Genomic DNA, 27,138 nt, shown 5'->3' with positions numbered 1-27,138 from the left:
TGCTGCATGTTAAATAGCGTACATTTTTTCTTTAGACTCGGGCAACCTTTCAGAGAAATGGAGCAGATATGTACGCAATTATAAGCATGTGTCACAGCATCAGAGGTGGCACAGTTAAAATAAAATGCCAGCGAGATACATAATTTTGTAAAACGCTTTGTTAATTCAATTGTTAGAGTTTTGCATTGTCTAATTCAGAGTTTTTGCTGGACAAATGTCTCAAGTTTGATGATTATCCGAGCTGTACATTCCATTACTCTCATTGCTACTTCTGAAGTATATCTGTCGTTAGGAATCTGGGGGAAGGGTAAAAGGTCAGGGTAGCGAGTTCTCAGGCTGTCCACACCATAACCCTCGAGGATGTGTACATCCTTGGCCAACCCTGTTAGCTGGGTGTTGTACTCCTCTACCTTTTGTGCAAGTGCTGTGGGCTTTACATCTTTGTCTGATTTTCCTCTCACTGCATAATCTGCAGCGATTAATGCAAGCTTTGTTGCCAGGTAGCATTTGAAACATACCCATTCATTGGCATTTTTATGAAGATCATTTCTTGCAGCGGAAAAATTGGCTCTTGCTTGCCTTAGCCACCGGCGTGCCTCTACAGGGTTCCCAACGGATTTAAACGACGGTGGTACAAAGAAGCGATTTGAATGCGATGTGCCTGCATAGCTAGTAAATTGTTCTCGGAACTGCCGCTTTTCCGATTTATGGCTTGTTGCTTCTTGGTTCCATGATGTGTAAAATCGCTGAAATGAGAATTTCTCTGACTGGAATCGAGTGGAAGATGCAGAGAAAGGTCTCCTTGATCCTCTTTCAGTGGTCTGCTCTGCCTGTGTTTGCTTCTCCATCCTGCTGATCTCATTTTGTAGGTGCTTAAAGACTTCGGTAGCGATATCAAGATTCTCTGCATTTTTGTCAGGGTGCCACTTTAAGTATAAGCGGCGTATAATTTTCTTGCGTTCGGTTTCAGAAAGTTTCCAAGCTTGTTCTATGACCGACGTAACTTCTTTTAGAATTTCTGGTAATGCATTGAGTTTTATCTTTTTGGGGGATGCCTCTGTTGGAGGAGCCCTGTGATTTTCCTTTCTAGGAAATATTGGAGGGACCATTCTGGCAGAAGGAGAACGACCCTCTGAGGGGCTCTTTGGAGTTGGTGTGCCATCTCGAATATGGGTGCTATCATCCTGTCTGGAAAATTTATATAGGTCAAGAGAACTCACAATTTTGTACTCACTGTACCCAATGTCAATTTGAAAGCACTTGCCGAGGACACTTGGACTTTCGTCTTCCTCCCGTTCTACTTCTTGAACGATGATAGCGTATGTGTAAGTTGGCTGGTAAGTGCCTAAAATATCACCTCCCTCTGAATCTACCAGGTAACCAACATATTCTCCAGGGTAAAAGACATTCATGGGGTCCATGAGCAGTAAATGATGAATCTCTGCAGGAATGGGTGTACCAGGAAGTGGAAGCTCTAGCTTTGAGGGCTCAGTTGTGTCATACTTGACACCAAGGTTGTCTAGCTTCTCTGTTATTCTGTAGATGTCATTGCAACCCAGCATAGCAATAAGATAAGAGGTGTCAGAAATCAGGTTGTCTGTCGCTGACTTAAGGGTCATTGCTAAAGCAAGAAGAAAATTTATGTCTTTGCTGTCAGAATGCTGAATGTAAAGATGGATAACAGCAGTTCCATACCTTTTAAGAAAGGCAAGAGTTTCACTACGGCTATGGGGAATCGGACTGCAGCCTTTCACTCGCAATGTTGTCTGTAGTTTCTCAAAGCAAGACACCTTTAAGCCCTCACACAGTGCTTTGCATAACCGTATTGCTTTCTCCTCATTCACCATGTATGCATTCTCATTCTCGTGTTTCATGATCCGAATTAATCCAGTGATAAACTGCTCTGATGACAGCAGCAATTGAAGCCGTCCCTGCAGGGAGCAAAGGGCACCAAATTGGCACATTTTTGGAGAGTCTTCATCTAGTTGCTCCTCCAAGATACTACTCAGAAGCCTGGGCCTCAGTTTCTGGGGAAGCAACATGATCAGCTTTGTGTGAAAGGAATGGTCTTTGCCTAGGTAACATTGGCTCATGTCAACTAGCATCTGAACACCAACATTACCCTGAATTCGGCTCTTGTAGTGTGGTGCATCGTCAAAAACCAATGTGTTTGATTTGGCCAATCGTCCATCATGACTTGGAAGGTAAAATGTCAAATCTCTGAGATTCTCAAGGTCTTTACGGACCTGTACTGGGTCATTCTGGAGATTTTTGAATAGCCCAGAGACAGTTCTTTTTACTGTTCTCATTTCATTTGGGTCAAGCTGCTTGCCTTCTGAAATTCTATAAATTCGACACAAAACTTCGACATATTGTTTTGTTGAAACAATGTCCTCAGTTCCCAACAGTTTGAACAGTTGGTGAAATGTACCCAGCTCAAGGGGAAGTTTGTACAAGTAGGGTTTGAAGTCAGATTCATTGTCCAAATTAATGACAACCTCCTCTGGTTTAAGGAGTTTCCAACCCTCTTCAACCATGACGAAGGCTACTCCTCGTAACTGACAGCGGAATTCATGTTTTTCTGCATTCAGAAATTCATAAATGCTCCTCAAGACCTTGTTTCGTGTTTTCACTGTGTCATCATCCAAGTTAGTAATGCTACATATGTTTTTGCAATTGCTAATCACCTTTTCCAATGGTGGGTCCACATTGACATTTAACAGGCTCAAAATAAGATCAAGTTGCTCTTGGCTGGCAAGTGTGTTTCCTTCCTGGTCTTTTATGCTTGTTGGCGTGGCTCTCTCCGGTAGAATAGGACAAGATGTCCACAACAACTGCATGATATCAGTTTGTTTGAACTTTGGATTTACTTGAGACCCACTGAAGCGAATTAAAGGGATGGTGCCATTCATTTCTTGGTACTGAGCGTGGAGGCGAACAAGCTCGGCTGGTGCACGCTCTGAGCATAGGAATGGTATCATAGAGAGTTCTTTGAGGAATGCCCCATCAAACAGATCTGTTCTCTCATTGAAAATGTGATTTAGGAGAACATCAACAATTGTCTGAACTTTTTCCTGGGACCAGTTCTCTGTATGAGCTTTGATGCTGATCTCTTTTGCAAACTGTAGAACTTGCTGTTGTGATACAACATATTTTAACCCAGTATTGCGTAGGAATGTTATCCATGAGGGCAAATAGGATGTCCCACTTTTTGGCTTTGAGACCTGCTCGATTTTTTTGAAGAAATCATTGGGAATGAAGGCTTTTTGTGGAAGCATTACTTCAAACACTTTAACTGTTTGATCGAAGAAGGCTTTGGTAGGTTTCAGTCTATTGGTGGAGTCATGAATGAAAGACAGACCTTCTAGTTTTTCAAAGAGCTGATCCTTGATGCTGTTTGGCTCCTCCATTGCCAATAACCTCTCCTTCAGATAGATGACATGTTGGATTTTGGCATCATGTGATAAAATGTCAAATTTTGGAATTAAATGATTCAGGTAGACCTCAAGATCATCAATTGGTGTGACCCCAAGAAAGCTGTAGAGTTCTTTCAGCTGTGGACTGTCAGCAAGAAAGGCTGAAGATGTATTATGTGCCCATTTTTCAATGTCGGCAGAGGGAATGCTTTTTGTTAGAACATAGCATGCTCCGAAGTTTGAAATGCAGATGTACCGGCCACTGACAGCTTTGTAACATGGCAACAGTTTAAGACATTGTACATCATCCTGGGTCAGATTAGCCAAATTGCAGTTGAAGTACAACAACAGTGCTTCAAAGTCTTTGTCCGTCAAACTTGCTGTTTTGAAAGCTGATATCTGGATCATGTACTCAAGTGCCCGAAGTATGCTGGAGGGATTGTCTATATTTGCTGTGTGCTGAGCCAATAGAGGCAAGATGGGACTCTCTTTGGCACATGTTTTATTCACAGCAAATTGAAAGCATCCTCCCTTCATCAGGGTGTGAAAGACTTTGTCATTTTGTCCATTTGGAAAGATTGCTGCAAAGATCAAGCTCAGGGGTAACAAAACGTCATGCTCTGGCACAACCAATTTGTTTCCTGACACCATAAATTTGATTCCTGGAAGTAGTGCCCAATCTTTCAATATATCCAGAATGGTCTCAAATTTAGGCTTGATCTCTGTCTGGTCATCCTTGGTCGCAAGTTGTTCACTGATAAAGTGCCATGCACTTTTAAGCCAAGTTTCAGTAGGAAAGTTATCCTTCCATTTTACTGAGTTTCTTGTTTTGCACTCTCTGGGAAGTACAGATCCCAGGAGATCTCCAAAACTGCTTATGTCAAAGGTCTTTGCCACACCTGCTTTTAGAAGTATGTTACTGTACTTTATGTATAGTGTGTGCATGAAAAGCTCTTTCCTTGATGGAATAAGCTCATGATAAGTGGTCAGAAACTTTGAATGTCTGGCATCAAACACTTGCAGAATGTTGTCCATTGTCAAAAGAAGTGGCAGTCCCTCTATGTTAATATCATTTTCCTCCACATCTTTGAAGCAGTAGTCGACAAGTAGTTTCAGACCATGGAAGAGCTTGAAATTGGACTGCTGCAGTCGACATGGTAGCTTTCCAACTTGGCAGGATGCGTCTGGAGATGAGAATGTCAGAAGAAATTTGCGAACATCCTCAGGAGTCACATAGTTGACTGGAATCCCAGCATCTTCCAGGCAGAAATACAGACTGGCTGTCTCATCACAGCTGTAGATTAGGTTGAAGCCAACATCTAGGAGCATGGACTTCATTCTAAAAACATTTTCTGCCACAGACTTTCTTGTGGTAATGTTATACTCTGTGTTTTTAAGATGCTGCAACTCATCCTTAAGTAAGTTGTCAAAGAAAGCCCGGCCTTTGTTTGAGGTGGATGTGTTCACCCAGGAGATGTATATTGCAGAGTGTATATCACTGTTATCAATGTGGGGTGCTCTAACAACAGGGAATAGTCTTTTCAAATCTTCATGAATGCAAAGGTAGACTGCCTTTACCAAACAATACCAATCTGGTTGAATGTCCAGTCTGTTTACAGGAAAGATAGACAAAAAAATTCTCAAAATATCCCTGACAACATGGATTGGAGTTCCTTGAAATATTGTCATGGTGGGGTCAGGGCCTGGAAAAAGCCGACGTTTCAGTTGAATTAGCAGTTCTACACATGCAGGAGCGATTAGCATTTTCATTAGATTGATGTTCCAGTCACTCCTGACACCAACTCCATTGTCATCCCTCCACAGATTTCTTCTGGCAGAGTCTAAAGCAAAATGGCCATTCACATGAAAAGGCAGGCCAGTCTCCAGAGAAAGAGGAAGAAAACAGAAGGCTCTATGTGGTTTTTTGTAGTTGTGGCTGGTGCATGCAGCAACACCACCACGTGGAAAGAGTGTTATGTCCTCATTTTTGTGAGCCGAAATGACACTCTTGGAGACCTTCTCCATGTCAGAAAATCCAGATCTGTTACATATCAGCCAGGTAGTAGAATTACCATCGGTGTCTTCTATGTCCATTGTGTAGGTAATCTGTTGTACTGGAATTTGAGCCAGCTGTTTTTTCTTGGAGACACTGTCCAGAACTGAGGCATGAAACTGCTTCCGTTTTAGTCGATCACCGTCTGTGATTTTTGCTGTTACCGAATATAGAGTTTTTAAATCCCCAGTTCCATTTTCAATTTCACATATAGAAATTTTCTCCATGTGATTCAAAAACATGAGAAGTTCTGCACCATCCATTCGTATTTTATCAAGGAAATTCTGAACCATTCTGTCTGAAGCAGGTGCTGAGCTGATCTCTGAGATTTTGGCCATTTCTGCATTTCGTATGGGAAATCTGAACATTGTGCTGCGTTCCAGCTTGAAGTGATTTCCTAGGTACAAGTTGAGTACATCAGAAAACTGTGATCTGAAGTCTGAATCCAAATCTCTAAACATTCTTCCTGGACTGACAGATGTTGCTCCAGGTGCATAACTGGCATGCGGATCAAAGATGCAGAGAATGTCATTATTTGAGATAAAAGATGGGCAGTCAGTAATGTGATACACGGAGTTAAACCCAATGCCATATTGGCCAGTTTTTCCAGGGTTTGCCTCTTTGGTGCCCCTTCCGAGATTCTGGATCCCCCTAATATCATCCTCTGTAAAAGGCTGATTGTTGTACACACAGAGTGATGGGCCTTGCATGGGAACCCATTTGTCATCAAAGATTCTGTCAGTTGGATGGGTCCTGGGATCAAAGACAAAGTATATTTCTGTGGCTTTTGCATCATCTGCATTCTGCAGGAGCTCTTTCAACATCTCCTTTTCTGATGGATAAGCATTGAGGATACTTTTTATTCTGCTGGTGAGCTTCTCCTTCTGCCCAAACTCACTTCCAAGGGTAGTGAAGCAAACGTTGGAAGCATATCTTTCTAAGGCTTTATGACGTTTTGGAACAGTTCCCAATTTTACTGCCACCTCTCTTGGAATATCACCATGGCAGTATTTAACGGTTGTGTCCCTGACTTTAATCCAAGGACAGTCATTATAGCAGAGTGATTTTGATGGTTGTAGTGTGAAATTGCGGTCAGGAAGAAGCATCTCCCCATAGCTGCTTTGGCAGAATTCTTGATTTTTGTCTCGGATCAAGCTCCATATCCCCTCACTAATTATTCTACGAGACAGCTGAAAGTTTTCTTCAGTAAGAGGCTTTCTCCCACATTCAGTTTTTATCAGCTGTAAAACTGCTGCGAATGTTTCAACAGTGAAGCTAGGTTGAACTCCCACATTTTCAAAAAGTTCACGACAACTATTTCTGTACTTGTTGGGAAGCTGGTAAAGGAATGGAGCAGCATCAAAGTTTAAGTGAAATGCTACTTTTGATGGTTCCACGTATGTGTTCTCCACTAGAATTGAAGAAAATGTTTTTAGCTCCTCCATGATTTCCTCTTGTGCAGCATTGGACTCCAGCAATTCCTCATGGAGATATTTGTAGCAAGCATTGGTTATGTTCTCTTGATACAGAGTTACACCATCAAAGGATTTTGAGAGCTCTTTCAGTTGGTTGATGACTAATGAAACCGTTGGCTTTTTTATCAATCCAAGAAAGTCTTTCACAGCCAGTGAGATAGGACCACATCCTTTAAAGGAAGGAGAATTTTCATTGAGAATGGGCTTCATTAAACACACAGTGTCCTGATGGTCTGTTGTAAAAAGCTCTTTTGCCGAGAACATGGTAGATTGGGGGAAATTGTTTCCATGCCATGGAAGTGAAAATCCAGCTGGTTTTGTCAAGAATGGAAGGAAATTGATATTTTGTAATTTGGCAAGATACTGATTTGCTGCTGGATCTCTCATTTTTAGTTTTTCATCAATGAGACTGAGGATTATACTGCTCCTGTGGCACGCAAGTGTGTGGTCATTTTCATTTAGAGCCAATACAGACTCAGCCCGTTCAATCAAGTCTTCCCAAGATAGGTCATCCTTGACCATACCCAGCTGCACTAACTTCACCAAGCATACTGGATTGACATAGTCTCTCAAACTTCCTTCAGGGAACCTTCCATCTTCACTGTTGTACAGTTTGGCTACTCTGCCCTCAGGATGTATGAGTCGAGATGGCAATACAAGCTTCTGTGATGGTCCTGAACATGGAATACATGGGGTTTCCCTCAGGATGGATGCAAAATTCTCAAGTTTTTCATTGAGTACATAATACATCAGAGGGTCACGTAGATCCTTATCAATGTCTTGGATATGGGGGAAGAACACATCTGAGAAAAACGGTGTCTCTGTCAGGGTGTTCTCCATCAGTTTTCCTTTACAGCCAGCATCATCAAAGCCTTCCTTGACCCAGTCTGGCAGCTCAACAGCACAAAGATCTTGGGAACCACACTTTCTGAGGTATTTCAAGAATATCTTGAAGGCAGCAGACCCAATGTCTGGTCTGCAAAGCAATGAGTCATCCAAAAAACGGACATTCTTGATTGACACCCAGGATTTTCCATCGGAAAAGACTTTTGCACGATCATCATCAACACCTTTAGCTATTTCTTGATAAACCCCTTGACAAATCAGACTGAAATCATCATGGACAACTCCAGGGTCAGGCCAGGCTGCATAATAGCTGTAGTCCAATAATTCCCCACTTTCTGCCATTGACCTCAGCATGTTAAGTGCAGCCAAGTATGCTTGGACAATCACATGTCTCATAAAAATGGAGTTCCATTGTCCTTTTGTGTCTGTCTTCCATATCTCTTTGCGATTTGATGTGACAGCAAAGCAACCATTTATGTGCACAGGTAAGCCAGTTTTGATTCGAAGGGGTAAGTAGCAGAAAACTTCCCCAATTGGTGTGGCACTTGTCTTTACAGTCCATTTTCTATTGTCTTCTTCAGAGAGCAGCACAGCTACGCCTCCGCATGGTACCAGACCGAGGCGTTTTCCACTATCATTCAAGGAGAACTTCAGAGCTTCTGTCACATCCATGCATGAGCAGATAAGCCAGTTTGTATTTTCCACTCCCTTCTGTGGCATGTCATCTGTAAGTCTTTTAGTTTGTGTGCCTTTAGCAGCCATCTCAAAGTAGGACGATGGATCTTCTTCAGAACCTCTGAACAGTGGGGAATGAAGATCAACAATGCGTCTGAAGACATTGTGGAACTCCTCCACTACAATTCTGATGATGCAACCAGACTTAGGGACCTCAGCTGGCACTCTGTTGGTGGCTGCGACTTTTTTCATGACTTTGGCAGCAGATTTCAGAATACTTAAAGGACCATAAGCTGCTTTGGAGGACCACACACTCTTGTTTATTGTGACCACATCCTGTGCAGCAGCAGGGTTTGGCTCCTCACATTTCAAATACTTCAAGACCATTGTTCCAACATGTTGTGTGAAGAGAATGAGCCGGTGACCACAGATGCTAAATTCATCCACAAGAGAGTAGATATCAGTGGTATTGTAATAAATATTGCTGATTTCACTTACAGATGCCTCTTGCTCAGTTCTAAAAGGAAGTCTGAAGAGGGTCCCATCATACTTGTAAGGGGACTCCAGTGACAGTGGAAGTTGACAGTTAAATACATTGATGAAAGGTTTGAACTGATTGGGAAACTTCCGTAGCCGTTTCTGCTGTTTGCTCCAGTTAATTTTGATGCCTGGATTTGACTTGTCTCTGATGTGTTTGCCAATGTGATTGATGTTGGGGTCAAACATGATCATGAATTCTCTACTCATGATAATGGGTATGTCAGTCACATGATAAACAGAGTTGAACCCTAGACCAAATTTGCCCACTTTGTCAGCTTCACATCTTTTCATGGATCCACCCAGTCTGGTTATATTAAGAAAGTCTGTATCAGAGAAAACAGAATTATTGAAGGACCACAAAGTTGGGCCATGACAAATAATCATGCCAGGGTCAAGCAGATTCTCTCTGATTTCAAGATTCTTTCGCATGTCAATCAGAAAACTACACTCAGTAGCATTTGCGTCGTCAGCATTCTGCAAAATCTCTTTGAAGATATCCGCAACTGAAGGATACTCCTCTAGAATGTTCTTTATTCTCACAGTTAGAGGCTCCCTTTGGCCTGACTGTTCGAACCCAAGATTTTCTGGGTTTATCAATCTCGTGCTCAAACATGGAACTCTCAACCATTCAGCAGTTTTCATTGGAATGTCATCATGGACAAGGATGATGGGCTCTGAAACATCATCTAGTAAGTCATTCAGATCCTCTACTTTGATGTCGCAGTAAGTGCATTCATGAATAGGTTTCATAACCAGTTTGCTTGGATCTTTGTGGTAAAGAATGGGGACGTGCATGGTAGCATCTACTGATATTTGACTGCTGTATAGCCACCGTAAAATATTTATTAGGAGTAGGACATTGCGTTTGCTTTCTTCTTTTGTCATCTCCTGCTCACTCCTTTGCCTGATTGTTTCAACAACTTCAAACACATGACTGGCAACAACTTCTTCAATAGAGCCACAGAATTTAAAAAGCTTGTTGAATTTTGCAATGGTCTTTGGTAATGAGTACAAGTAAGGCTGGAGGTCCAAATCTGGTATGGGCTTTAAAACTGTGCGTCCAGGGGAAGCAAAGGTTTTCCCCGTCCAAACCCAATCAAAGGGCAGAGACTTCATGGCTTCCCTTGCATCCTCCAAATGAGCTTGCATGAATTCATATATCTCAAACAAGATCTGCTGAAACTGATACCAGTCCTCAGTGGTAAATGCTTGGGATCTGTGCCAGTCATTTACTGCTTTCAAATGCTGGAGCACTTGATCAACCTGAGGCTCTAAAGACAACTTCAGGGCTTTTTTCATGCCAGCAGAGGTACGTTCCACCAGGGCAACCGAAGAGCCAACAAGCACAGCATGAGAAATATCACACATTTCAGAAAGAGAAGAAATGTTGCAGGAATCACCTCTCCAATCAAGTGACTTTGGGTAATTCAACGGTCTGTCTTTGCAAACGGGTACCCATTTTAATTTTTGCAGGTTTGTCTGAACCTCAGAGGACTTCACCAACTTTGTCTGTTTGTTAAGGATAGTAAGAAGTGTTTTTGCTTTCATTAAAATGGGATTCCAATCTGGTTTGCTATTCCCTTGCAACTCCTCAATTTTTTTGGCAACCTGGAGCACATCCTTTTCACTGAGTTGAACCTCATTTTTCAGCCCCAGTTGTCTCAGCGAATGAAGGACATCAGGAGATGATGTATAGTCATCTGGGGGAAACCTTGTCTTTTCTTCCATGAAGAAAAGGTTCTGCAAAATCTCTAACTCTGGATCAAAAAAGTCTGTTGGTGAATGTGGCTTTTCTGAAGAGGTATAAATAAAACTCAGCGAAGAAAGCCAACTAATTATGGTCTTGTTTTCATCCTTCAGAAAAGACAAATGAGTAAGAGCCCAGAGCATGATTTTTGTGACTTCTTCTTTAGTGTAGAATCCTTTCTCAATGTCCTGAATTATCACCTTTAGACATTCAGTGCTTTTCACCTGTTCAATGTTCAACAGCTTTATTAGACGGATGGTTGCCTCATCACTGCAGTCAACTACATTTATGGACATTTTCACATCTAATGGATGCTTGGCAGTATGATGTAATGCTCTGGCTCCTTTCAATAATGTAAAAAGTGAAGGGTCTGTCTTTGACTTCTGTCCAACTTTGTCAAAGATGGGAAGCTCTTGAATTATGTGTTTTTCTTTTTCTGTAACATCAGTAAGACCAGCTAAAAAGCTTCTGAGGGCAACCTTCTGTTTGACAGAGAAAGATGAAACTTGGCTTGCTAATCTCTGGGATGAAGATCTGTCCATAATTTGCAGTAGGGTGCTTGGTGATGACTGGTGAAGGTAATTTTTCAGGAGAGGATGGTGCAAGCAGGGATCAAGTTGCTTCAAGATAACACAGCCAAGTTTCTTAATAACTTCAAGCAAGTCATCTGACGGAGGGCCCTCTACCTCGTTTACAAGAATGATGGGTGATGGAGTTTTTAGGCGTAGTAGCTCTAGAGAATCTAGGGTGTCAGTCAGTGGCACATTTGGAATCAAAGGCAAATCTTCAAAGACACTAAGATCATCTGGAAAGTTAATGTAGAGATGCTTCCAAATCATTCTGAGCCAAGATGCTGAGGGATGCTGCTTCTCTTGATCACCAGGGTACCACTGAACTGAAAAATCTCTAGAAGGCCATGTTGTGGTAAGGACTTCTTTAATTAGGCGTGCCGATCTCTCTGGGGTTAGCACTTGAACCTGAGTGCAAGGCCTCCCTGAAAGCACAAACAAACACAAAACATGATGTAAGCTGTTATAGAAGTAATACAAGAATGTATGCATGTAGGAAAATGTATCTGTGAGCCGTTGGATTTATCTAGATCTGGTCATAAACTTTGACCTGAAGTCACATAAATAGACCAGCACAGTCTGCTTAAATGTGGCTGTTTGTCTACTGTTGTTCAATGAAAATGTATGCATAAATGCAGATAAATCCAGAGGTTCACATATCTTTTTCCCTGCAACTGTATATTCTATAAGACACTTATAGCTTGAAACACTAAAAATACACATTCATGGGTAAAGATCACGGATGATGAGAAAATTAAGAATAATCATTTTTAGCATTTGAAAACATTTACAATCAATCAATGCACAAAACAGAGAAACCTGTTAAAATGGGTTTCATTCATTCATTCACTCACCCATTTTCAGCTGTTCAGGTTGCACAAATATGCACAGAATATATGGAAAAATGGCTTCAAGTAATGGAAAATCCTTGCTGTTCGCATGCATGTTCATATGTGTGTCTTGTGTCACATTATTTTTTGCAATAAACATGTATCAGTTTACCGCTTGTTTACCACTTGATTGATTAAAATGGTGCACTTAAGTTTTATTTCTCAACAAATTCTAAATCAAAATGCTTATATACAATAAAGGAATTGGTCTGTAACTTCCCAAGGTTTGAAGTTATGGATAGTGGAACATCAACACTTTAAAGGGGTCATATGATGCGATTTCAATTTTTCCTTTCTCTTTGGAGTGTTACAAGCTCTTGGTGCATAAAAAAGATCTGTAAAGTTGCAAAGACTAAAGTCTCAAATCCAAAGAGTTATTCTTTATAAAAGTTAAAGGCCACACCTACCTAAAACGGCTCGTTCTAACCATAGACTGTATAAAAACATGGACGTAGTGTTCGTGACGTAACCTGTAGACTTCCGACGAGCGTTTTGAAGCCTAAAGTAGGCGGAGCCAGCCGTCGCCATCTTGGCAGCGCGTTACCGCATGTCACTCCCGGATAATCGAAAATGGGCAAAGAGGCGGGAGCTGGCTGCTGAAACCACGCCCACCTAGCAGCGGCAATCCACCTGTCACTCAAGTGGCCACACCCTTAATTATGCAGAACTTTAAGGCTTAATATAATTTAAACGGATGAGTTATAAAAAAATTCACCCCCCTCACAGTTGTCATGAAGGGCAAAATTAGCTATATAGACTAAAATCTTTTTTTGAACCAATCTGTAAACATGTTTTTTTCTGCTGTAAAGTTGGGCATTTTAACATGGGGAGTCTATGGGACTGACTCCCTTTTGCAGCCAGCCTCTAGCGGCCTGTTGACGAATTACAGTTTAAGTCACTTCCTTGTTGGCTTCACGAGAGAGAGCAGGAGGTTGCTGCTCGGTTCTAACATGCCCCCACATGCCTACGTCACTATCTGGGAAGATTTGCATAACGCCGCCCAAATGTTCACGCAAAGAAAGAAGGCGTAACTTTTATTCTCGCTGTAGTATTGTTGCCGCTGCCGCCATGTCGTGAAGATGCTGTGTGCTTCGTTGTGAAAGCGAAACTACTTTGTTTGGCCTTCCAAAAGAGGAAGCTATCGCTTCGTCATGCCTGGAGCTGATCCGTGCTGGTCGCTGAGGAAATACTTCAACTTCGCGCTGTCGATCGCCGGATCGGCTTTCACTGTGGACGAAGCGGAGTCCAGCCCGGGGTCGTCACATGTGGTTGCCGCAGGCATCACAATATGGCAAGGGACGTAACATTTCCGTCACACGCTTGAGGAATTCGGCCAATCACAATGCACAGGATAGCTGGCCAATCAGAGTACACCTCGCTTTTTCAGACCGATCCGTTTCAGAAAGGCGGGGCATAGAGGAGAAACAATAATGTACAGTATGTGGAAAATAATGTGTTTTTTGAACCTTAAACCGCATTAACACATTACACCAAATACACAAAATAATGTTCTTTTTAGCAGCATCATATGACCCCTTTAAAATCTTTATTACAAGCATTTCACATTATTAAATGCATTAGTGTGTTTTGTTTTGATACAGTATATAGTTAATGAGTTAAAATACACAGATGTTAGTGTATAAGTAGTGTGATCCAGGAAAGCTATAGCGAGACCAGCTATACAGGCAGTAGACAACACATTGTGCACTTACCTGAACAACCCCAAAGGTATTGTTGAACTGGAAATTAAATGCAGAAATCAGGATAATGGTGAAAATATATTTTTAGGTTAAAATAAATTATTTAATTAAAATTATGAAGCAAACAATGATATATTCCATAGATGCATAAATTGTATTGAATTTTGCCGATACTACTAGTCTACTGAAAATCCAACGCGAAAAAGAATCTTAATAAGATGCCATGAAAAAACTATTTAAAGACTATTTCGCAAGTCATTGAGCAGTAGAGTCAAACTAATTTCCCTTATTTTAACCCTTTGATGCACAACATGGGTCTAAAGTGACCCGACTGAGTTAATTTCTTTGCAAGAAATTTATTTCATCATTCAGAATTCCATGAATTCCTCAATGAACTTGTTTTTGATCATCACAAATTCTTATTTTTCTTTCTTACTTTTTGAATAAAAATCTTTTGTGTGTCACTACCCTTCTAATGCACAACATGGGTCTAAAATGACCTGTTTTCATTTCCTATGTTATTTCAGTTATGGACGAGTGTTTCTTTGCTGAATCTCTGAAAGAAATGTTTTTCTATCATTTATTACAGGTGCATCTCAATAAATTAGAATGTCGTGGAAAAGTTCATTTATTTCAGTAATTCAACTCAAATTGTGAAACTCGTGTATTAAATAAATTCAATGCACACAGACTGAAGTAGTTTAAGTCTTTGGTTCTTTTAATTGTGATGATTTTGGCTCACATTTAACAAAAACCCACCAATTCACTATCTCAACAAATTAGAATATTTCATAAGACCAATAAAAAACATTTTTAGTGAATTGTTGGCCTTCTGGAAAGTATGTTAATTTACTGTACATGTACTCAATACTTGGTAGGGGCTCCTTTTGCTTTAATTACTGCCTCAATTTGGCGTGGCATGGAGGTGATCAGTTTGTGGCACTGCTGAGCTGGTATGGAAGCTGGTATTCTTTGACAGTGGCCTTCAGCTCATCTGCATTTTTTGGTCTCTTGTTTCTCATTTTCCTCTTGGCAATACCCCATAGCTTTTCTATTGGGTTCAGGTCTGGTGAGTTTGATGGCCAGTCAAGCAGACCAACACCATGGTCATTTAACCAACTTTTGGTGCTTTTGGCAGTGTGGGCAGGTGCCAAATCCTGCTGGAAAATGAAATCAGCATCTTGATATTCTTTTAAATATCTTGTTTTTGATTTTTTACAAATCATTATGTTCATTTGTCCTTTCTTTATAAAAAAACACTATTTTTGTATTTCTACATCAATTTTACACACATGGGTCAAAAATTATCCAAATAGAAACCTTTAATATTTGCTAATTTTTTTCTGCAAGTAGGAACATATTTACTGCAGAAAACTATTCACCTTGCCCCACATTTCACAACTCAACATGGCTGCTTTTGTATAATTGACGCATTTAGTCTTATTTTATAATTTATTACCACAGAAAATATCTCATATATTGTGAAAGATAACTGGATATAATATTTGAATGTTAGGCTAAGTTTACCTTGATCCTGAAATCAATTACCAGTGAGACAGAGAAACATGTCCAATACTATTAGCTAGCTTGTTGTTGACATATTCTATTTTAGCTAGCTGCTAGTTGGTCAATAAAAAAAATTATTGAGATGCACCTGTATTCCAGATATTCTTTTAAATATCTTGTTTTTGATTTTTTACAAATCATTATGTTCATTTGTCCTTTCTTTATAAAAAAACACTATTTTTGTATTTCTACATCAATTTTACACACATGGGTCAAAAATTATCCAAATAGAAACCTTTAATATTTGCTAATTTTTTTCTGCAAGTAGGAACATATTTACTGCAGAAAACTATTCACCTTGCCCCACATTTCACAACTCAACATGGCTGCTTTTGTATAATTGACGCATTTAGTCTTATTTTATAATTTATTACCACAGAAAATATCTCATATATTGTGAAAGATAACTGGATATAATATTTGAATGTTAGGCTAAGTTTACCTTGATCCTGAAATCAATTACCAGTGAGACAGAGAAACATGTCCAATACTATTAGCTAGCTTGTTGTTGACATTCTATTTTAGCTAGCTAATTGCAGCTAGGTCAACAAAATAATATGTTATTATATACAAGTATATTATCATTGCAGTCAGGCGGAAACCTTGTATCTCTACATTTCATCATTTTTATTTTTTTGTCATAAATCAATACTATTGGTCACCCTTTATGTCTGTCAGTGTTCCTGAAAAGTAATGGTTTTGGACATACAAGGTTTATGTCTGACAGTGACAATATATAATCAGTATATACATCATCAACTGCTTGTTGTGCACTCTTTATCTAGAGCAGGGGTGCCCAAACTCAGTCCTGAAGGGCCAGTGTCCTGCAGAGTTTAGCTCCAACTTGCCTATTATGCCTAGTAAGAGTTTTGCTTCAACCTTGATAAATCTCACCTGCCTGTAGCTTTCTAGTAACCCTTAGACCTTGATTAGCTGGTTCAGGTGTGTTTAATTGGGGTTGGAGCTAAACTTTTCAGGACCCCGGCCCTCCAGGACCGAGTTTGGACACCCCTGACCTAGTGTTAGTATGGCTGATCCCAGACATTCTAGAAGATTAACGGCCGAAATGTTTGTAGAGATGCTGCGTGAAGAGGAAGATCAGGCAATTCTTAGTCCTGATTCGGAGTCTGAAATATCAGTCAGTCTGGAGTTGTAAGTGTAAATCCAGCTCTCTTAGATGAAGAAGATGGTGATGACATTGAAGACTTGTCTGATGAGTCCTCTGAAGAGGAAACTCAGACCCAGTCCAATAGATTGAGTAAAAATGGTTTGCATCTACTCATGTAAGCAGAGAACACGGAGGTGTCCTGTGGTGCAATGTGCTGGATGTTGCCACCCTCAGTGCCTACACCGGGGGCAGTCCTGGAGAGCCACAGTCCTGCAGAGTTCAGCTCCAACCCTAATCAAACTCACCTGAACAAGCTAATCAAGGTCTAAGGGTTACTAGAAAGCTACAGGCAGCTATTTTAGCTAGCTAATTGCAGCTAGGTCAACAAAATAATATGTTATTATATACAAGTATATTATCATTGCAGTCAGGCGGAAACCTTGTATCTCTACATTTCATCATTTTTATTTTTTTGTCATAAATCAATACTATTGGTCACCCTTTATGTCTGTCAGTGTTCCTGAAAAGTAATGGTTTTGGACATACAAGGTTTATGTCTGACAGTGACAATATATAATCAGTATATACATCATCAACTGCTTGTTGTGCACTCTTTATCTAGAGCAGGGGTGCCCAAACTCAGTCCTGAAGGGCCAGTGTCCTGCAGAGTTTAGCTCCAACTTGCCTATTATGCCTAGTAAGAGTTTTGCTTCAACCTTGATAAATCTCACCTGCCTGTAGCTTTCTAGTAACCCTTAGACCTTGATTAGCTGGTTCAGGTGTGTTTAATTGGGGTTGGAGCTAAACTTTTCAGGACACCGGCCCTCCAGGACCGAGTTTGGACACCCCTGACCTAGTGTTAGTATGGCTGATCCCAGACATTCTAGAAGATTAACGGCCGAAATGTTTGTAGAGATGCTGCGTGAAGAGGAAGATCAGGCAATTCTTAGTCCTGATTCGGAGTCTGAAATATCAGTCAGTCTGGAGTTGTAAGTGTAAATCCAGCTCTCTTAGATGAAGAAGATGGTGATGACATTGAAGACTTGTCTGATGAGTCCTCTGAAGAGGAAACTCAGACCCAGTCCAATAGATTGAGTAAAAATGGTTTGCATCTACTCATGTAAGCAGAGAACACGGAGGTGTCCTGTGGTGCAATGTGCTGGATGTTGCCACCCTCAGTGCCTACACCGGGGGCAGTCCTGGAGAGCCACAGTCCTGCAGAGTTCAGCTCCAACCCTAATCAAACTCACCTGAACAAGCTAATCAAGGTCTAAGGGTTACTAGAAAGCTACAGGCAGTTGAGATTTATCAAGGTTGAAGCAAAACTCTGCAGGACTGTAGCTATCCAAGACACCCCTGGTGTACACCAACTTCACTAAGTAACACCCTGATTACATGGGAGGTGTGACCAATGCATGACAGCTATTCATCAAGGAGCTGGTCAAAGAGCTTGTCGTGCCACATATTATGAGGCGTTTGGAGGGCACACACCACCTTCAAAACCATATTACAGAGGCAATGGGAAGATGTGGGATAAAAAAACAAAACAAAGCCACCACCTGGCCACAGGTATACATCAGACAGAAGGGTCAATCGAAGAGGAAGACAAAGACAGACAAGTAAGCAGTTCTGGTGTTCAGTGTCAGGCCTGTGTGCAAGGAGCACAAACTTGTAGTTGTCATTTGTGAGGCACTGAGATGGCAATTTGAAATGGTGCTGTACCCAAGTGATTTTATTTTGTTAGATTTATTTTCATCTATTTGGTCACATTCACTACAATTCACTATAGTTGCACTACAGACAGTTCAATTTCATTGTTGTCGGTTATCAGTGATATGTGTATGTCATGTGTGGCAAATAAACATATTTCAAGTGTTAAATGTGTTGGTCTAAATAACTGCTAAAATAATTATTTTGACAAAATGTCTTTATTCTTTTGTTTTATCATGCTTGCATAGATGGGTCATTTTTGACCCATGAGTGTAAGCTTAATGTGTGGTCATTGTAAAAATATATTTTGAATATTCATGGATCATGGAATTTATAGATCAGGGACTATTGAAAGCTGAAATAACCTCATTTCAAAAGATAAATTAAAAAAAAAATTTTTTAAAGGCCCAACGAAGTATGAAATAACATAGGAAATGAATACGGGTCATTTTAGACCCATGTTGTGTATTATAAGGGGTTTTCATAGCTTGTGTGTCAAAGGGTAAAAAATGTAGTCTCACAACATAACAAAAGAAAAAAAAATTCATATAAGAAATTCAATGTAAAAATTAAACACTAAACAGACTTCACTGTATGAATTAAATTAACACTGATTCTTATCAAAGCTACTGAAGTTCATGAGAAGTGAATGATTTTCTCCTTGTATTTTGTTGTTTTATTTACATTAATGACACAGACGATAATACAATCTCTCTTCTACAGCAGATCATGGTGACATTTTAAATGTCACGATCTAAAATAGTGGTATTGCATGCCACTACCTTTACAATCTATACATAACGTTTGTGTAATAATAATTACTACATATATAGACTGCCCCTAATTTTGTAATGTCATCGAAAAAGAGGAAGAAATCTGCTTCCTATCAACAGTCATTTTAATGTCCTTGTCAGTTTTCTGAAAGGAGCTATATAAATAAAACATTATTATTATTATAAAAACGTCCTATGGCCAACTGTGGCACAAGCAGAACAAACAAAAAATTTAAGAAAAAGATTACTAATCCTTTCTTTAAAATATTGTATTTAGTCATTTGGGAATAGTGAAAAGGAAACTGTGTCAACTGAATCAAGTTAAGATGGATGCCTGATGACAGAGTTTATAGGTTCTGCTTATTTTATAAAAGGCACTTCATCTTTTTCGGCATATACTAAGTTAAGCATGAAAAAGCATAACTCAAAAATCTGACAGCCGTAATTGCAAGTATGAAACTCAAAAATGGTATTCCCTGCAGCAAACTATGCATGAACAAGGTTAAGTTTCACCACTGAGGAATAGAACTGAGAGCAGATGCTCTATATATCCTGAGTGAGAGCATGTGAGTGGCATTAAGAGCTGCAGGTGTCTACCTCTGCTTCTGGCTGCTTCTTTCAGGCCGGTCATGACATGTGGGGCAATGCTTTCCAAGACAAATCTTCCCTCCAGTCCTGGATAAAGGGACCTAAAAAAATATGTATAGACTTATAACATAAAAACATATACAGCCTATATACTTATATATATAGTATATATATACTTATACCTAATGTATTCTATTTTCAAGTTTTGGTCAGGAATAAGCATTATTTAGACATGAATCATAAATGCATTTCAAGAATGTAAAGCTGTAATGTAAATCTGAATGTGGTGAAATAGTATAGTATAGTAAATCTTTTTTTTTTTTAAATCTGACAAACAGATCCTGAAGGAAAAATCACGAAAGAAAAAAAATGAGTGAAAACTAATTATTGGAGTAATGTTTTGTCTGAGTTACAATTCTAGAAATTCAAATTATCCATCCTGTGGCATGTGGTCAATTAGCTAAATTTAATTCAATCTCAAGAACTGACAGGGAGTCAGTTCTTAAATTTCAAATTTTGCCTAACGCCGTTTTGATTTGATATATTTATATTTGATATATTTAGATAGCAGTGCATTAAAACTATGAATGACCTTAATACCAAGGACGCAAATACAAATGTATCCCCATACCTTGGATACTCCTCAGAGGCGATGTAGACAGCATCTTTGTCATTCACAGAAGAGGAGAACACAGCAAATGTCTCATCCTGCAAAGGCAGAAGTTCCAGTCCAATGAGGTCATTGTAGCAGGCATCGCTAAGTATAAACTCTAGCAGGAGCAGCTTCTCATTAGAGGACCCTCTGTGGCGACATTTCCTCAGAGTCTGGCGCACAAAAGAAGGGGTCACTCTCCTCAGGCTCCCTGGTTTGGTGGCAAACATTGTCAGTACTGCATCGATGTAGGCTGGCACCTGAGCCAGTATCATCCCTGAGCTCTGGAGGTATTTGATGACAGTCTCTGTAGTGTCCAAGCTGGAGTCCAAGTCTGAGAATATGGTTTCATCCACTTGAACCCAGCTCCCATTGAGCGAGAAGATGACCGGCTGTTGAAGCAAGTCATTGAAAAGGGGCTCAAGAATGGGTTTCCAGTGAGGTCGGATCCTGTTTGGATCAGGCCAAGCTCCATAAATGCCTCTTGGGGAAAGGGGAAAATCTTGGTCCTTCTTAGTTTGGATTCTCCTGATGGTCTCCATGATGAGTGTGAAGTAAGCCCTTGGGATGACTGTGACTATGAGAAGCTCATTCCAAAGAGCCGCCGGGTCCCTCCACTGGTCCACTTCCCGCCATTTGATGCTCCTGCGGTTGTCCGTCAGGCCAAAGAAACCACTGACATGGACTGGCAATCCGGTCGAGCTTTCTTCTCCGATGGGCAGTGGGAGGAAACAGAAAGCACGTCCTGAGAAACTAGAAGTTGCCCCCTTGTCCTCATCAATAAGCACAAGCGGCAAGGCAATACCAATGGTTGGGATGAACTTCAGATCATCAGCAAGAGAATCCAGTTCACCGCACATGCCTCGCCCTCCTACGCCATTACACACCAACCAGGTGGTCTTCTGAGTCTCTTTGGCAGTTTCATCCTGCACTTCAATGGAGAGTTGGTAGGTGGCACAGGTTACCGAACTGCTCAGCACCCCATTACTGTAGCTATCTATAGCCTGTCCCAGGGTCTTCAGAGAGTTGGGCCGCTCCATCTTATCTTCTTCACTGTCGCTTGCTGTGACCTGGAAAAGCATCCGCTCTGTTCCATCCGATTCCCGTACATGCAGAGAGACCTTCTGCACGCTCTTTAGAAAGAGCAACACAGTGTCTGCGTCAACTTTGAAGGATTCAAAGAGCTCCAGAACCTTTTCTTTATTGTAAATGTTGTTACTTAATTGTGAGGGTTTCATTCGGAGTGGAAAACGAAAGAGTGTTCCTGGAAAGTTGCCATCTTTAATGGTTTTCTCTGAGCTACCGAGCAGGCCAAAGTAAGGGGCAAATTGATCATTAAGCTCGGTTATTTCCTTTATATCGGACTTCAAATTCCAGCACTGCCCAGACTCATGGACTCCAAACAACATCTGATGAGGGTCCAGCATCGCAATTTGATCCCCACTAAATATACTAGGAACATCTACAAAAATATGAAACATAACAATAACATTTTTAGAATAGTAAAACAAGTTTTTCATTTAGTCCATAAAGAATTATATTAGCATATGTATGAATTTGGCATACCCATGTATATAAATATATAAGGGTACACACAATTATGGACACTTAACATAAACAGGTGACCCAACGTTCCATTAGGTCCTCTATTTTGTCCACCCTGCTCAACTGTATATTTACAAATTAGAAAAATTATTTCATATACTGGTATGAAAAAAAAATTAGGATGTCATTAAATACCAGTGGGGTGTTGAACAGTCCTGCAAAATGACATGATACACTCTAAAATGATTTTTTGCAAATTCATTATTGTGTATGCAGCTTTCAAGAACTGATATTCGGCATGAAATCAAAATTGAAAATTCTTGTTTTTTTAATGGATAATGGATAACAGTATTTTTAATACTGTAGTGTTTATTATAAATAATTTATCCGTGCACTTCATTATTTTTTTTTAATTCATGTGCCCTCATAATCTTTAATCAAAAACGTTAACCTCTCCTCCCCCACAAAACGACTCATCTTCTCTTCTGGTCACGAGCTATGGCGCAAGGAGCTAGTGACGTGAGGGGTAAACGCTGGGATAAACAACAGGGGGAAAAGCTGAAGCTGATGATTCACTTTATAGAAATCAATGCATTGACCAGTGCTGACTCAAGCCATGGGGGAGTACACTACCCTTAAAAATGGGAAGGATATTAGGATATTACCACAACATTACTCTTAGGACATCGCAAACTATTTATTTTTTTTATGAATATGACTTAACCTGATGGAGGACGCGCTCAGTCATTCAGGCAGTCTCTCTCTCTCTCTCTCTCTCTCTCTCTCTCGCACGCGCATGCGCTGTTAGGCATGTTTTGTGCCATTGATCCCCCTCGTCCTCGTTTTCCTCAATAAATAAAAACATTTCTTCATGCTAGGGTGTCGGCGGTGAATCCAGTGGAGAGAAATCCCCCCACTACTAACTGCAAACTGGCATTCAGATCTGCCTCCATTTTGTTAGCAATCCCCCAACTTCCAATGATCCAATCAATTCCTGAAGGATGAAATCAAGTCCCGCCCTCTCATTTCAGATGCCGTTTCACGCGGAAAGACGTCACAGTAGAGAAAAAAAGACAATAGCTACTTCCGTTTCATGCCGATTTTACATGCCGGTGCTTACTGTTATCGATACTATTTGGTGCAAAAAGATAAGTGAAAAGTTGTTGAAAAATTCAAGTTATTTTATTACTGCTGAACTTTAGCAACTGTATTAAAGTTCTTCAGTCAAGAGCAGTGAGTTATTTTTCTCTTTGTGTTTTATTTTATTAACATTAAAGAAATAGTTCACCCAGAAATTTAAATTGTGTCATCATTTACTCACTCTCAAGTTGTTATAAACCTGAATGAGTTTCTCTTTTCTGTTAAACATAAAAAGTTATTTTGAAGAATGTGGGAAACTAAACAGTTGCTGGTCCCCAGTGACTTTAATTCCCCCCCCCCCCCTACTATTAAAGTCAGTGGGGTCCAACAACTGTTTGGTTACCCACATGATTCAAAATATCTTATTTTGTGTTCAGCACAAGAATAAAAAAAATTAATAAATGTTTGGTACACCATGACTGAGTAAATAATGACAGAATTTACATTTTTGGTGAACTATCCCTTTAATGACAAGCAGCAGCATGTTTAGTACTGCCGCTTTAAGAGCTGCACGCATCTGTTTTTCTCTCAATTGTTAACTTTCACTTTAGACATGATTAACTGTGTTTATATGTAAACCTTGTTTGTTTTTGACAGTATTAGCACAATCAAACGATAATTAAGATAACTAAGTAATCAGGTGCTGTTTGACCGGCCTTTTAGTGTACGGACGCTTCGGTTGTACACACTCTGAATAAGCACATGTTAGAACAGCACATGAATAAAACGTTTTACCGGCAAGGCTTTAAAGCACGCAGAAATAATGTACTTTTATGATTGCAAATAAGTCTCGTGAGTGTAATTCTACCGAATCAACATTTGTGGCTTTCAACAATCACATCATGTGAATGTGTCTTGCGAGTTTCAGTTGGAGCTGGAGCTGCAAGACATAATACAGCGCATTGCTTGAGGTTAATGTTGTGTTTTGTTTCATTATATTACTAGTGTTACCTCCTTCGTTCACTATTACACTACTGTATGTATTGCATCTGACATTGGTGTCGCTTAGTTTTGTAACGTGAGCCCACTGGGGGTGTGCGATATTGACAAAAAATGATATCTCGATATTTTCTGGGATTTTATCGATAACGATAATTAGACGATATTTTGCTGAGTGTGTTATTGTGCTGGTATCTTAAGGACTGCCGAAGTCAGCTGACTCCTAATGTTTTTAATATTCTTCATATTCTGTGTGGTGGTCAGTTCATACTGATAGAAATTAATCTTTTCCAATAAGTTTAAACTGATTTTTGCATTTTATGGGCATTTTTACCTTTATAAAGCCATTTTTTCTAAAAGTGTCCATTATCTTTTGAGTCAAATTCTTACATTTAATCAGGTAATTAGAATAATAAGACATTTGGGCTGTTACCAAGCAAATTAAATCAACACAGAAGCTGCATCTGAAGTGGCATTTAGATGTATTTACACACATGTATTTTGTTTAATGCAAGACATGAATGCATTTAACCTGCAATTACAAATGCATAAATAATGTTTTGATATATTAAACATAAAACGTTGAATACTGATATTTGAAATTATTTAAAACATGAAAAAAATCAAAAAGAAAAGAAAGAAAAAGACGAAATTTGAAATTAAAACCGCCAGCAGGTGGCAGCAAGTCACTGTTAATAAGTGAGTCATTGCGATTGAACCAAATCATTTAAACGGTTGATTCATTCAAGAGCGAAACACCTTCATGTTGCTTAAGAGACACAAAACAGCACTGTGGCTGTATTCGGAATGATTTTTGTTGGCGAAATAGAGCAAAAACAAGCAATATGGTGTCTAAAACGTAAATCTCTTAATTAACTTATTGTTTATTGAATTCAATGTCACATTTGTAATCATGGTAATTTTTGGAGAAAAACGGCACTCTTTGTGTGAAATTGAATAACTATATGAAGTGGTATAAATATATACATTTTCTGCCATCATGTCTTGAATTTGTGATCATTCTAAATGTATTTGAATAGACTGAATCATGCAGTGAAAGAAAACACACTAAATGCGCACACGCACTAGTCTAGGCTTCACGTAATGTATGCGTGCGCTCTCTGTAGGGATGTTTTTAATGGTTTTTGCAAAATACTCGATAATGTCAAATTGCACATCGTTAAAACAACAATTACGATATTATCGCAGACGATATATATTGCACACCCCTAGAGCCCACACTTTCGAACGTTTCACTCTTGCCGCGATGACTGATGATTGCACGCAAACACACACAGCACATGTGCATGGATATCACACGCATGTCGAGCAAACGTCGGCCACATCATTCAGTGAAGGAAAATGACTAGCAGCAGCTTCTAATTCATCGTTAACATTGAAGTATACGGAGATAAAACAACGCAAGTATCGGTAACAGTATCGTTTGTCCTGAAGCTTATCAGTACTCCGGTATTGACCCAGTTGCGTACCGGTCCAAAAAAATACCGGTTCTCGGTACCCATCCCTAATCATAACATACTCTTTTCTCACCTGTTATGTGGTAGACAGAGTTAAATCCAATACCAAATCTTCCCACTTTAAGAGGGTCCTCTCTTTTTCTACTCCGTGCAATCTCCTGGATACCATTCCAGTCTTCTGTGGTGAAGACGGCATCATTATAGACATACAACGCTGTTCCTGTAAAAACAAAAAACATCATATTTCATTGTAACAGTGTATTTCAAGACTACTAACCTTTTTACTATTCATTCTGTTTCCAGCATATTGCTAGGAATTATATTGAACATGTGAAGGGACATGCTGCAATTGATCAGCATATTCGGATTACCCTGATACTGAGCCATATCATGTGACCACAGTGATTCCACTCCATACTCCGTCTCGTCATACATGAACTTGACCTCAGTGGCCCCAGCATCCTCTGCGTTCTGAATCAGCTCCTGCATGACAGGCAAATCATACAGTCGTTGACATAAATTCTCACATACAGTATGTGTTATTTACTAAAAAAAGGCCTCAATATGTGTTCCCTCAATTACTGGGCACAATATTTTATTGCTTCGTATCCTCTTTTTTTAACGTAGCCAAAGATTTCAGCATTACTGCTGACTGCGACATCTTATATAAAATTCATAATACAGTCGCTATTTTAACAACAAACAGCATAATTGATTTTTTTTTACCTAGTTATTTAAACTTTATTTATACAAGGTGTCTCTTGAGATTAAAATCTCATTTTCGAGGGAGACCTGGCCAAGAAGGCAGATCACATGATAACAAAATGATAAAAACACACACACAATAACCATATACATACATTTTTTACATAACGTATATTCTTACTTTTAAAATTTGTCCACCCTCTGGATATCTTCTCAAAATATCTTTCAAAAAATCGACCAACGGTGGCGTAGTCTGACCGAACCTCCCTGCAAAAGAGCAAATACTGAGAAATACAGCATAAGCAACTTTCACACACGGTAATGCAAAACTATAAAATTACACCACCAAAGTTACGTGGATACAAGAACATCACTCCAATATATGCTTGTTAAAGGGATAGTTCACCCTTTAAAAAACGGTCATAATTTTTGAATCCTTACATCTTTCCAAACCTGAAAAAACTTTTTTTTTAAAGGGGGTCATGCCATGGATTTCTTTACAATTATTTTTAATATGATTCTTTTGTTTACTTATAATGTTAACATTTTTTGCACAAAAAAATAAAAATAGTTATATATATATATATATATATATATGCAGACAAATAATTTTCAAAACTTATTCTGACCCTCTGTCTGAAATTATTTTCAAAATTCCACTTCATAAATTCTTCCGACTGATTTTGTGAACGGGATCAACAGTTCTTTGAAAACATTCAATTCATCCTAAAGGTCAGTGGGGTTTAACTATGAGCTTTGTGCAGATCAGAGAAGATCTTCCACATCATACTTAAACTATTTCTGGTGGGTCTCCACATACTTTCAGCCATATAGTTTTTTTAAATGTATTTAAATGTTATCTTGCAGATTTTCATATGAGAGAATGTCAGAAATTGAAGCACCAGTCATACTTAATTAATAAAGTGTCCCTAAACTGTCCCACCTCCTCCTCTCGGGCCTTGTCCATGCAACGTCATGATTATTTCATGGCTCCCGTGTGGCACCAAGCTTCCAATCTCAACC

General features: G+C 39.5%; 1 protein-coding gene across 1 annotated transcript; it reads right to left on the bottom strand.

Annotated features, from left to right (window-relative positions):
* Position 1: 1 nt before the first annotated feature.
* Positions 2 to 27,138, bottom strand: LOC107593479 (sacsin-like). Its single transcript, XM_016283218.1, has 7 exons — positions 27,059 to 27,138; positions 26,297 to 26,382; positions 25,782 to 25,893; positions 25,484 to 25,630; positions 20,288 to 21,770; positions 19,666 to 19,757; positions 2 to 11,746 (listed from the first exon to the last, which is right to left on the bottom strand). Exons 1-7 carry the CDS (start codon positions 27,090 to 27,092, stop codon positions 195 to 197), a joined length of 13,506 nt encoding a protein of 4,501 aa, XP_016138704.1. The 5' UTR covers positions 27,093 to 27,138; the 3' UTR covers positions 2 to 194.

The sequence above is a fragment of the Sinocyclocheilus grahami genome, unplaced genomic scaffold (assembly GCF_001515645.1).
Source record: "Sinocyclocheilus grahami isolate Dianchi unplaced genomic scaffold, SAMN03320097.WGS_v1.1 scaffold171.1, whole genome shotgun sequence".
In the NCBI taxonomy this organism is placed as follows: domain Eukaryota; kingdom Metazoa; phylum Chordata; class Actinopteri; order Cypriniformes; family Cyprinidae; genus Sinocyclocheilus; species Sinocyclocheilus grahami.
Note: the sequence above shows the minus strand (reverse complement) of the source record. Positions and strands in the feature narration are given on the sequence as shown.

Coding starts and splice junctions, on each gene's coding strand:
- LOC107593479 (XM_016283218.1), bottom strand. CDS start 27,092: ATGACGTTGCATGGACAAGGCCCGAGAGGAGGAG. Junction 25,631..25,781: donor TGATATGGCTCAGTATCAGG/GTAATCCGAATA, acceptor TTGTTTTTACAG/GAACAGCGTTGTATGTCTAT. Junction 11,747..19,665: donor AGAAGCAGCCAGAAGCAGAG/GTAGACACCTGC, acceptor TTGTGCTTTCAG/GGAGGCCTTGCACTCAGGTT.